Source organism: Bombina bombina, chromosome 3 (assembly GCF_027579735.1).
Source record: "Bombina bombina isolate aBomBom1 chromosome 3, aBomBom1.pri, whole genome shotgun sequence".
Lineage (NCBI taxonomy): Eukaryota > Metazoa > Chordata > Amphibia > Anura > Bombinatoridae > Bombina > Bombina bombina.
In genome coordinates, this window is record NC_069501.1 from 499288286 (window position 1) to 499300783 (window position 12498).

The following is a 12498-nucleotide window of genomic DNA, read 5'->3' on the forward strand; positions in this document are numbered from 1 at the left end:
TTGTCCGACTGGAATCTTATGAATTTGTCCGAAGCCAGCTGAGGCCACGCCTGAAGTGCGTTGAATATCGCTCTCAGTTCTAGAATATTTAATATTTATTGGAAGGAGAGCCTCCTCCTGAGTCCACACACCCTGTGCCTTTAGGGAATTCCAGACTGCACCCCAGCCCAATAGACTGGCGTCCGTCGTCACTATGACCCATGCTGGCCTGCGGAAACACATTCCCTGGGACAGATGATCCTGTGACAACCACCAAAGAAGAGAGTCTCTGGTCTCTTGATCCAAATTTATCTGAGGAGATAAATTTGCATAGTCCCCATTCCACTGTTTGAGCATGCACAGTTGCAGTGATCTGAGATGCAAGCGAGCAAACGGAACTATGTCCATTGCCGCTACAATTAATCCAATTACCTCCATACACTGAGCCACTGACAGCTGAGGAATGGAATGAAGAGCTCGGCAGGTAGTTAAGATCTTTGATTTTCTGACCGCGGTCAGAAAAATTTTCATGTCTACCGAGTCTATCAGAGTTCCCAGGAATGGAACTCTTGTGAGAGGGACAAGTGAACTCTTCTTTATGTTCACCTTCCAACCGTGAGATCTTAGAAAAGCCAACACGATGTCCGTGTGGGATTTGGCTAGTTGGTAAGTTGACGCCTGAATCAAGATATCATCCAGATAGGGCGCCACTGCTATGCCCCGCGGCCTTAGAACCGCCAGAAGGGACCCTAGCACCTTTGTGAAAATTCTGGGAGCTGTGGCCAACCCGAAAGGAAGAGCCACAAACTGGTAATGCTTGTCCAGGAAAGCGAACCTGAGGAACTGGTGATGATCTTTGTGGATAGGAATGTTAAGATACGCATCCTTCAAATCCACGGTGGTCATATATTGACCCTCCTGGATCATTGGTAAAATTGTCTGAATGGTCTTCATCTTGAAGGATGGGACTCTGAGAAATTTGTTTTAAGATCTTGAGATCTAAAATCGGTCTGAAGGTTCCCTCTTTTTTGGGAACCACAAACAGATTGGAGTAAAACCCCTGCCCCTGTTCTGCTTTTGAAACTGGGCAGATTACCCTCATAGGATATAGGTCTTCTACACAGCGTAAGAACGCCTCTCTTTTTGTCTGGTTTACAGACAACCGTGAAAGATGAAATCTCCCCCTTGGAGGAGAATCTTTGAATTCTATAAGATACCCCTGGGTCACAATTTCTAATGCCCAGGAATCCTGAACGTCTCTTGCCCAAGCCTGAGCGAAGAGAGAAAGTCTGCCCCCCACTAGATCCGGTCCCGGATCGGGGGCTACCCCTTCATGCTGTCTTGGTAGCAGCAGCGGGCTTCTTGGCCTGTTTACCTTTATTCCAGGTCTGGTTAGGTCTCCAGACAGACTTGGATTGAGCAAAATTCCCCTCCTGCTTTGTGGCAGGGGAGGAGGTAGCGGGACCACCTTTGAAGTTTTGAAAGGAACGAAAATTATTCTGTTTGGCCCTCATTCTATTTATCTTATCCTGAGGAAGGGCATGGCCTTTTCCTCCAGTGATGTCGGAAATGATCTCCTTCAGTTCAGGCCCGAATAGGGTCTTACCCTTGAAAGGAATAGCTAATAGCTTAGATTTTGCTAACACATCAGCAGACCAGGACTTAAGCCATAACGCTCTACGTGCTAAAATGGCAATACCTGAATTCTTTGCCACTAATTTAGCCAGTTGAAAAGCGGCATCTGTAATAAAAGAATTAGCTAGCTTGAGAGCCTTAATTCTATCTAAAATCTCATCCAATGGAGTCTCAACATTAAGAGCCTCCTCAAGAGCCTCGAACCAAAAAGCAGCTGCAGTAGTTATAGGAACAATGCACGCTATAGGTTGCAGAAGAAAACCCTGATGAATAAACATTTTCTTTAGAAGACCCTCTAATTTTTTATCCATAGGATCTTTGAAAGCACAACTGTCCTCAATAGGTATAGTTGTACGCTTAGCTTGGGTAGAAATAGCTCCCTCCACCTTAGGGACCGACTGCCACGAATCCTGAATGGTGTCAGATATGGGAAACATTTTCTTAAAAGTAGGAGGGGGAGAGAACGGAATGCCTGGTCTATCCCATTCCTTAGTAACAATGTCCGAAATCCTCTTAGGGACCGGAAAAACATTAGTGTAAGTAGGAAACTCTAGATATCTATCCATTTTACACAATTTCTCTGGAGGAATTACAATAGGGTCACAATCATCCAGAGTCGCTAAAACCTCCCTGAGTAACAAGTGGAGGTGTTCAAGCTTAAACTTAAAAGCCATCATATCTGAGTCTGTTTGAGGGAACATCTTTCCTGAATCAGAAAGTTCTCCCTCAGACAGCAATTTCCCTACCCCCAATTCAGAACATTGTGAGGGTACATCGGAGATGGCTAATAAAGCGTCAGAGGGCTCAGCATTTACTCTCATACCGGACCTACTGCGCTTCCCCTGCAAACCAGGCAGTTTAGATAATACCTCTGTGAGGGTAGTAGACATAACTGCGGCAATATCTTGAAGGGTGAATGAATTAGACGCACTAGAAGTACTTGGCGTCGCTTGTGCGGGCGTTAAAGGTTGTGACACTTGAGGAGAAGTAGATGGCAAAACCTGATTCTCTTCTGACTGAGAATCATCCTGAGACATACTTTTATCAGCTAAAATATGTTCTTTGCAATGTAAGGCCCTTTCAGTACATGAGGGACACATTTTAAGTGGGGGTTCCACAATGGCTTCTAAACACATGGAACATTGGCTTTCCTCAATGTCAGACATGTTAAACAGGCTAGTAATAACCACAAACAAGCTTGAAAACACTCTATTTAGTGAAAAAATAACAATCTTAAAAAAACGGTACTGCGCCTTTAAGAGAAAAAAAACATACAATTTTTCCAAAACTGCTTGAAAACAATAAATTTGTCCCAATTTTATGATAGAAGCATCCCAATTCTGCAGCTAAGTTTGCCCCACAAGGAAAGGAATACTTAACCCTTACCAGAAAAAACGGAAAATTATAAAACGTTTATTTCAATAAAAAGCACCCCCTGCATCTCTCCACACAGTTCATAAACCCTGAAATGAAGCCATGTGTACCCTTCTTAATAAAGCATAAAAACGTCTCTTCTTTAAAAACGTTATCTGCACTCCCAGACATGTAAATGTTTGCCCACAAACATTCAAACATCAGTGTCAACCATTTTTATATAGCCCATATATGCAAGCTCAGTAATACCCCTCTTTATACTTTAGGATTACTGCTTACCCTCTCCCTCGTGGGGATACTGTCAGCCAATTCTGAAATAACACAGTCTCTCCAGAAAAAAATGACTGAACATACCTCACTGCTTATAGCAAGTAAAACGTTCCTTACACTGAAGTTTCAGCCATTCTGTGGGAACTGCACTGGATCTTAGTAACAACTGCTAAGATCATCAGCCTCCAGGCAGAAGTCTTCATCCATCTGCTGCCTGAGGGAAAATAGTACACACCGGTACCATTTAAAATAAAAAACTCTTGCTTGAAGAAAATAAAAACTAACATTTTATCACCTCTTTCACTTTACCCTTCCTAGTACTTAGAGTAGGCAAAGAGAATGACTGGGGGTGGAGTCAAGGGAGGAGCTATATAGACAGCTCTGCTGTGGTGCTCCTAGCAGGAGGATAATATCCCACAAGTAAAGGATGAATCCGTGGACTCGTCTTATCTTATAGAAGAAAAGAGTATTTTACAAGTCAAATGTTGATGAGCAACTGTATTAGGGATTATACAATGGGTGGGTTATGGGAAACACTGATTACTAACCATAAAACAAATAGAGATCACTTATAAGGGGAATTTATGATTTACCTGTAGTTTCTGTAAAAGGAGGACATCTGAGATTTTTTCTTTGTCTTGTTTAGTCTGTTTGGCTTTCCAATACTGCTTCTGTGCAGAATATCTATTCATGGGACATACCTTAAACAGGCAGTCTGAGAGAGATAGGGGATAGGGAGGGGGCAAATACAGGAAGTGAAGATATTAGAGTGAGTGATAAGGGACAGAAAGTGAGAGGATGTGATAAGTACCAGGTGATAAGTGGTGGTAAGAAAGTGGATGAGAGTAGGTTGAATAAAATGTTGGGGAGTAAACAATATGGAAGTATGAGCGGGTGATGAGATTAGAAGATGTGATGAGAAAGAGAGTGGTGAGGAATAGAGCAGAAGGGGAGTGAGAAGAAACAATGAGAAGGCAAGGAGGTTAAAAGGGAAAGGGTGAGTAGTAAAATCAGTAGGAGAGTGGTAAGCGTACAGTAGGAGAGTGGGGCAGTCATGTGATAAGGAGAAAGAGAGTGATTAAGAGAAGAGAGAGTGGTGACAGACAGAGCGTTGACAGACAGGAACAACGCACAGAGAATAAGAGACATTAGAGTGGTAGAGTAATAAGAGACAAATAGTTATGAGAGACAGTTATAAGAGAGAGAGATGTGAGAGTCAATATAATACGACATGAAGAACAGTAAGAGGCAGCGGTGATAGTTGCAGTAAGAGACAAATAGTTGTTAGAGAGTAAAATAACAGTTATAATATATAGAGAGAGGGAGTGATGAGATATAATAATAAGAGACAGAAAGTGGTAAGAGACAGAGCGATAAGAGGCAGAGTAATAACAGATAGAGTAATAAGAGACAAAGAGACAAAAAGAAAGAGATGGAAAGTGATAGATATACATATTAGTGAGAGAAAATTATAAGGAATAAAGAAGTGGATAAGAAAGAAAAATAAATGATGATAGAAGAGAGTAATAAGTAATGAGACATTAATGAAGTTGTGATTAGGAGAGTAATGAATAGACATAAGCAGGTGACAATGAGGAGTAGTTATGAATCAATAACAAAAATGATAATGATTAATATAAAGGAATAATGCAGTGACCAGGCAGACACAGTGATAACGTGAAATAAGCAGTAAGTATGTAATTAGTAGAGGGGACGTGAAGAGGTGAAAGGGAAAAAGTGAAAGGGGGAGAGAAAAGTGATCAGGATAAGATATAGGGAATTGGGAGCCATGAGCATAATAAAGTATATATAAAGGGGAAAAACGAGGGGTTAATAGAGAAGGAAAATGAAATACAGATAAGGAGGTGGAAACAGAGAGAGATTGAAGGATAAAGTTAATACATTGTCTCCTCTGATATTGTTGAATCATTACATACACTGAGCACAAACCAACCATCAATTGCTTTAGGTTTCTCACCTCTGAATTTCTTTGGGGGATTGTCAAGGTCTCCAGCTGCTGGCTCCACAACACACCGGTCGTCCACTAACCTGAAAAATGCACAGTGGGGTCAGGTGAGATACAGCTCTTTGTACTGTAAGAGTATTCAACACAGGGTATGATATCCTCTTGGTTTAAATCATGGGTAGCTAGGTGAGACAGACAGATATGTAGATAGACAGAAAGACAGTGAGAGAAAGAGAGAAATAGATAGATAGATAGATAGATAGATAGATAGATAGATAGATAGATAGATAGATAGATAGATAGATAGAGAGGGGAGACAGATACATACATAAACATTTTTTCTTAAAAACGTATCTATAACATACAAAATTCTAAACAAAATGTTTTCATAAATATATTATATGCTATAAAATGTTCAATGTAATCCAATGTAAGACATTTATCTATCTCAGTCAAGGTTTATTTAATGGACACACCACTTTTACTGAACACCAAAGTTGTCTAATATTAAATTTTTTACATATGATTGGATCAATGTATGTTAAATTATGCAATTACTGTGTTCTTTGGACAATAATAATAATAATAAAAAAATTATAATATTGCAAAGGATTACTCTGCCCCATCTGGATACTTCTTTGGCCACCTGGCAGAGAAAAAAATTCTATCTAGTTGAAAATGACAATGGAGCACTGAGTATTTTACTATAAATCAAATCAAATGGCTATAAAGCATTTATATTTAAATCAAGCACTTGATAGCTAGATACCTGGTTTGTTTTAGCTCACACAACTACTGCTATGTGCCTGCTAATGGGACATGGTGATGTATCTCAGGTGTGAAAGGGATCAAGACATCCATATGGGATTATCTCCAGTTTGTAGTCTCGACATTTCTTTTTTTTCTGCATTACAAGTCCCTTTACCAGCTGAACACATATTATGGCTCTAGAAGAATACTGCTTCATCCTATACAAAATATACACTTCTTATTAATTTAGGACTAGGATGCCTAAGGGAACTGTTAGGGCAGTTATATGGCTGGGTTGAGCAATAAGTGACAGGTCTGTGTGTACTGGGGTGGCATTTGTTCATTCTCTGGTGTACTTAACTGTGATTTCAGCAAAATAATATGATCATTCTGCATGGGAGGTTGCGTGCACAAGCGTGTTTGACTATTTTTCATTTCATCTGCCTGGAACAGAGGCTATTCTGGTAAAGTTATAAGTTCTGTAATATTTCTCCTCTTTATTTTAAACTGTTGCTGTGTGTAATTTTGCTTGTTAATTCCTTTTCTTTATATAAATGCACTGTGACTCTTTTTTTCATTCATAATAAATATACCTTAAGTTTTTCCCTTCGTCTAATTTTGAAGCAAAATACCATTACATATATATATATTATATATATATATATATATATATATATATATATATATATATATATATATATATATATATATATATATATATATAAATAAAAATATGTATTTATGAATAAATAGAACATATTCTGCTATGTGAAGAACTTTGGAATGTGAAATATTCATATTTTCATATCAGGTTAGTGCACTTAAGAATATGCGATTAGTTTGCGCGTGAGTAGGGTGTTAGTTTCCCTCCCCCACCACTTTTTTGCTACATTAACTTCTATGGGGGAATAAGCTGATGTGTCACAATATTCTAACTTTGGATTTTTGCATGCATTGGGTTAGTGCACAAGTGAAAACTTTTAACTTGTAATACAAGCACTACCCAACAAACTCAAAAAGCTTACTTCTAGAGGAGTTAGCACGTGAGGGAGAGCGTTAAATACCGCTCCACTTGTAATCTGGCCCTAAATAGGGCTTGGGGAGAACACTGAGAAGTAAATTTGAAAGTTGTTTAAAATAGTATGCTCTGTGAATGAATAAATAAAGAATAAACATTGGGTTTCATGTCTCTATAAAATTACAGAAATGGAGGGCAGAAAAAAAAAACCACAGAAAGGTTCATTGTGACCTTTAAAAGCACTTTCATAATTTAATTTGCCTGCTTTTCCTGTAAATTAGATCTGAAAATTTGTACTCCTCCTGAAAGACTGGTGTGCATTCCGTGGCAATCAGTCCTGAACCATCTACATAAAGCAAAGTGATTAATCAGCAGAGGAGCTTATTTATATCATAGCTGGCTACAGCAAAGATAAGATAAACACTTAAAAGCATTTTCAAGAAGTGCATTTCGGGAATGCAAAACAATGCAAATTTTACTTCTAAAACATTTATCTTGTGTACACTGCAAATACGAATTACTGATGCATTTATAAAATAATGTTAATGTCCCTTAAAATTAACATGAAACCCAAACTTTTACTTTCATGATTCGGATAGGGAATTCAATTTTAAACAACATTCCAGTTTACTTCTATTATCTAATTTGCTTCATTATTTAGGTATTCTTTGTTGTGAAATAGCAATCCACATGGGTGAGCCAATCACACAAGGCATCTATGTGCACCCACCAATCAGCAGCTACTGAGCTAATTTAGATATGCTTCTCAACAAAGAATATCAAGAGGATGAAGCAAATTAGATAATAGAAGTACATTGGAAAGTTGTTTAAAATTTCATGTTCTATCTAAATCATGAAATTAAAAAATGTGGGTTTCAAGTCCATTTAAAGTGCCATAAAACATGTTGAGATCTGTGCATATCCTAAAAGGGCTAATTAAGTAAAATAGTTTGCATACAATAAAAGTTTAAAAATTGCTGGCATTTGTCTGATCCACCCCTCCTTATCAGTGTTTAGCTTTAGAAACACGGGAATTGTATTTCAACTGAGTTCACAGCAGCTTATTTGCTTCTAGGCATGCTCGGAGATAGATACAGCCATATAAGGAATTGTGTGGGGGGAGTTAGAGCAGTACAATTCATAAACTTAAAAAAAAGTGTTAATGTGAGGCACTGCAATATAAATTTGAAGGTAAAGTGATTAACGTACATATTATTATATTTTGTCTCTATCCCAACTTGTTTTATGTCCCTTTAAGCATATGCTAGACAAACCATGCTAATCAATACAGCACAGCTAGTAACGTTTTTACAATTTGTGACCCCTATTGATATTTTGCTCCATATGTATTAAAAACTATTTTGATTATTTGAAAGTTATGTACAATTTCTATTGGCCTGGCTTTTTGAATATAACAGGACTAAAATAAAGATAAAGATGACTCAGATAAAGATGACTCAGTGTTGTCTAAAAACCTTGAGCTTGCCCTTAAAACCGACAGTGAAAGGGTTTTTTACTTTTCTATTGTAAACAGGTGTCCTCTTTCAACCCTTAATACATTTAATAGTAGATTATATTTAAAGTAAAAAATAAATAAATCACAGAATCTGAGCTAGATTACAAGTGGCACGCTAATGTTAGTGTGCACAATATTAAAAAAGTGTGACTGAAGACCTGGGGGTATATTTATCAATGTGCGAGCGGACATTATACGAAGTAGCGTATTATGTCTGCTGCACATCGATAAATGCTGACAGCATACGCTGTCAGCATTTATCATTGCACCAGCAGTTCTTGTGAACTGCTGGTGCAATGCCGCCCCCTGTAGATTCGCAGCCAATCGGCCACTAGCAGGGGGTGTCAATCAACCCGATCATATTCGATCGGGTTGATTTCTGTCCACTGCCTCAGAGCAGGCGGACAAGTTATGGAGCAGCGGTCTTGTTTCCGGCGAGCTTCCATACGGAGCTTGATAAATATGCCCCCTTGTGTAAAGGATTAGGGCTAAAAAACAAAGACAAAAAACAAACACAACATAAATACATAAAAAATACATTTACACTCATATATACACTTTCTGTTAAAAATTAAACATAAATATTAATAACAAAAAGATATAAGTTTCAAAAGGTATATGGTATATGACAAGGTGTTTGATTGCAAAGGCCTATAATATACTGTATATATGCATACATATAGTACATGTCTAAACATGTGTACGTGTACATATACTGTATATATATATATATATATATATATATATATATATATATATATATATATATATATATATATATATATATATATATATATATATATATATATATATATATATATATATATATGTGTGTGTGTGTGTGTATGTATGTATGTGTAAAACATAAATTATGCTTACCTGATAATTTCCTTTTCTTCTGATGGAAAGAGTCCCCAGCTGCATTCATTACTTTTGGGAAATAATAACCTGGCCACCAGGAGGAGGCAAAGACACCCCAGCCACAGGCTTAAATACTCCTCCCACTCTCCTCATCCGCCAGTCATTCTGCCGAGGAACAAGGAACAGTAGAAGAAATATCAGGGTGAAAGGTGCAACAAGAATATAAGGACACCCCACATAAAATTACGGGTGGGGAGCTGTGGACTCTTTCCATCAGAAGAAAAGGAAATTATCAGGTAAGCATAATTTATATTCTTCTTCTTAAATGGAAAGAGTCCACAGCTACATTCATTACTTTTGAGAAAACAATACCCAAGCTATAGAGGACAATGAATGCCAAGACGGGAGGGTACAATAGGAGGCCCATACTGAGGGCACCAGACCTGAACCTCTACCCAATAAAAAACCTCGCTTCGTCCGAAGCCAAGAAAACTTTAAGAGGAAAAGCCCCAATGACACTGACTCGTAGTTAGTCCAGAAGCCAAACTAGAGACTGCAAACGGACTTGACTGAGCCAACAGTCTTCCAGTAGACACTGTCGCCCAACAAACGGTCCCCCACCGCTCATCTCCACAAATGGAGGAGACACCAGCCGAAACCGCCAAGGGAACAAGGCAAAGGAAAACCAAGGAAACCGAAAAGAAACATAATACAAAAAAGAACACCTCCACGAGTGAGCCCAGCTCACAGAGACCCAAAGGGGCCCAAACAGGGAAAGGAGGCCACGCCTATACCAAGCGAAACCCGGGATAAGACCAGACACAGAGACAGAACAGACGTCTCTCCAACATCCTGCAAGCACAGAATGCCACGGAAGAGGCAAAGTCCTCCCAGTGTCTGACCATAGAATACCAAAGCCTTCGACCATGAAAAAGTGCAAAATACACCCAGGTGAAAAAAAAACAAGTTTGAGAACACAGAGTCCATAACAGAACAACACAGTGGGTACTTGCGAGGAAGAAAAAGCAGTCAAGCAAGAACAGACCGCAAAAGCAACCCCCAAACAGAGGGCACGCTCCAGGCAACCTAAGTCACCGGACCTAGACACAGGTCCCTAAAAAGGGGAACACAAAACCTCAATTGAGGCCCCCCGAGGAGAGTATGCCCTCAGACCCGAAGGAAGAGTAAACCCCCTCCTGAAATCAATGGAGCAAGTTGAAACAAAAATCTTTACCCTAGCAGACTAAGCGAACAGGATAAACTCAACAAAGCTCACACATCCAGAGGAGACCGCGACCCGAACACAGCTCCTTAGACCGCTCGGCCATCCTGACCTGCAGACCCACACCCAGCTGGACCAACCCAGCCTCAGGGATCCAAGACAGGGGAACAAAAGAATCCCGAAACAGGTACAGGAACGAGCTTAAGGATAGCACAGCCATCCCCACAGAGTACAAGTACAACCCGACTCTGAAAATAGACAACAAGGCCATAGACCTAAGGATCTATCAAAATAAAGCCCAACAAGATTGCTTGGAGCCAGCAAAAACCCAGGGGGAACCAATCCCACCTTTCTGCCTCCCATCCAGGAGAAGCCCCAGCAAGCACTATCTCCATAGGGAGGAGAATATCCCCTAAAGAAAAGGGATGATGCCGGAAGGGCAACAACTGTCCTCAAGGGCCGAAGTCACCAGCTAATGGGAAAAGAAATTCCTAACACAGATGTCCTAGAAAAGGACCCCCCTTCAAGTAGCTTGTCAAGCAGAGGCACAGCCAACCCAGTCGCCTGCAGAGCAGGGAATCCACGGGAACACTGTCAAGCTGACCAGGGGAATGCAACCCTAAGGCGCACCAGAAATTGGACATCCAACACCAGCAGCTGTGTATGAACCAACCACCCTTGAGGCTTAAGCCACACGGCTAACCACCAGATGAAATGGGCTACTCTGTGGCAAAGAGTAAAAAATACTCCGAAAACCTGGCCAACCATGGCCAGGTTAGGTAGATGGAGCAAGGACATAGCCCAAGCTCCCACTACCGTGGAACACCCGGACCAGCCCTGAAGTCCAAGATTCCAAAACCACCCAAGACTGGGTTAGGAAAAAGGCCAAACGAAGCTTCAGCAACTGGAAGTCTCAGGGAGAAAAACAGGCCCGTGCAGCTAATTAGGCAAACCTTACCTTAGAACTAAACACCCCAACTGGCCAAAAATCCAGACACAAGGGATTTGGATGCATATCCAGAGAATCCGGATAGCGAGCAGAACTCGAAAGCCCCGACCAAAGGAAGGAATCACCCCTAGCTAAAGTCCAATGCTCCAAGGAGCAAGGCTAGAAGTTGCATGAAGATATTTCTCAAAGCTTCAGGACAACCAAGGGATAACTCGAGGTCAAAAAAAGCCTACTAGCAGGACTAGTCTCCCTATCCCCTACACACAAGCAGAGGACACAAGGAAGAGAAAGGCACTAAGCCTACCCAGCTCCGGAAAACCCAGAGCTAAACAAAGTCCCTGCAGGGAACAACCATCACCCAGAAATACAGATCCCTAAAAGGAGATCCAACTCACCCAGAGACAATGGAAGAAGACCCAAGGTCCCTTACAACTCAGACAGACAGTACACGTCAAAGAGTAAGAGCTGCATCTAGATACACTATAAACAGCCTATGCGTTCAACTGCTAGGTGTCAAGAGCTGCAACTGGTTTCAAACTACAAACCTTTTGCATGCTAGACAGCTATCCTGTACAAGCTGTTGGATCAAGCCCAAAAGGACAAATCCAGAGGCCTGAAATGAAGGCCAAACTGCTCAACTGCGGTAAGGGGCGATAAGCCCTCCAACCCTCCACCCCATGGGGGAGAAAAACTCTAAGGTCTGATGAAATCAGATGTCAGATAGAGGGACGTAGCAGAAACCTTCCCTGCCCAGTCATCTATGACTGAAGGCTATAAGGACTGAAACAATCCTTCCCGCCTTACAGACCCACAGGTCCCCTCGAATGCTTAGGTGAACATGAAAAACAATAATAACCTGAGCACTCTGTGCTTCTACCGAACCAGCCGAGCAGAACAGCGCCACATGTCTGAACAGCCGCAAAACCAAACGAACCTGACAGGACCAGCCTGCACCTAG

The 12498-nt window shown here is 40.5% G+C and overlaps 1 protein-coding gene across 1 annotated transcript in view; it reads right to left on the reverse strand.

The window, feature by feature from the left end:
• ITPR3 (inositol 1,4,5-trisphosphate receptor type 3) overlaps nucleotides 1-12498 on the reverse strand; it is a 579835-nt gene that overhangs the window by 447168 nt on the left and 120169 nt on the right. Inside the window, 2 exon segments of the mRNA XM_053706861.1 lie at nucleotides 3852-3973; nucleotides 5237-5307. Coding sequence (XP_053562836.1) covers nucleotides 3852-3973; nucleotides 5237-5307 — 193 coding nt within the window.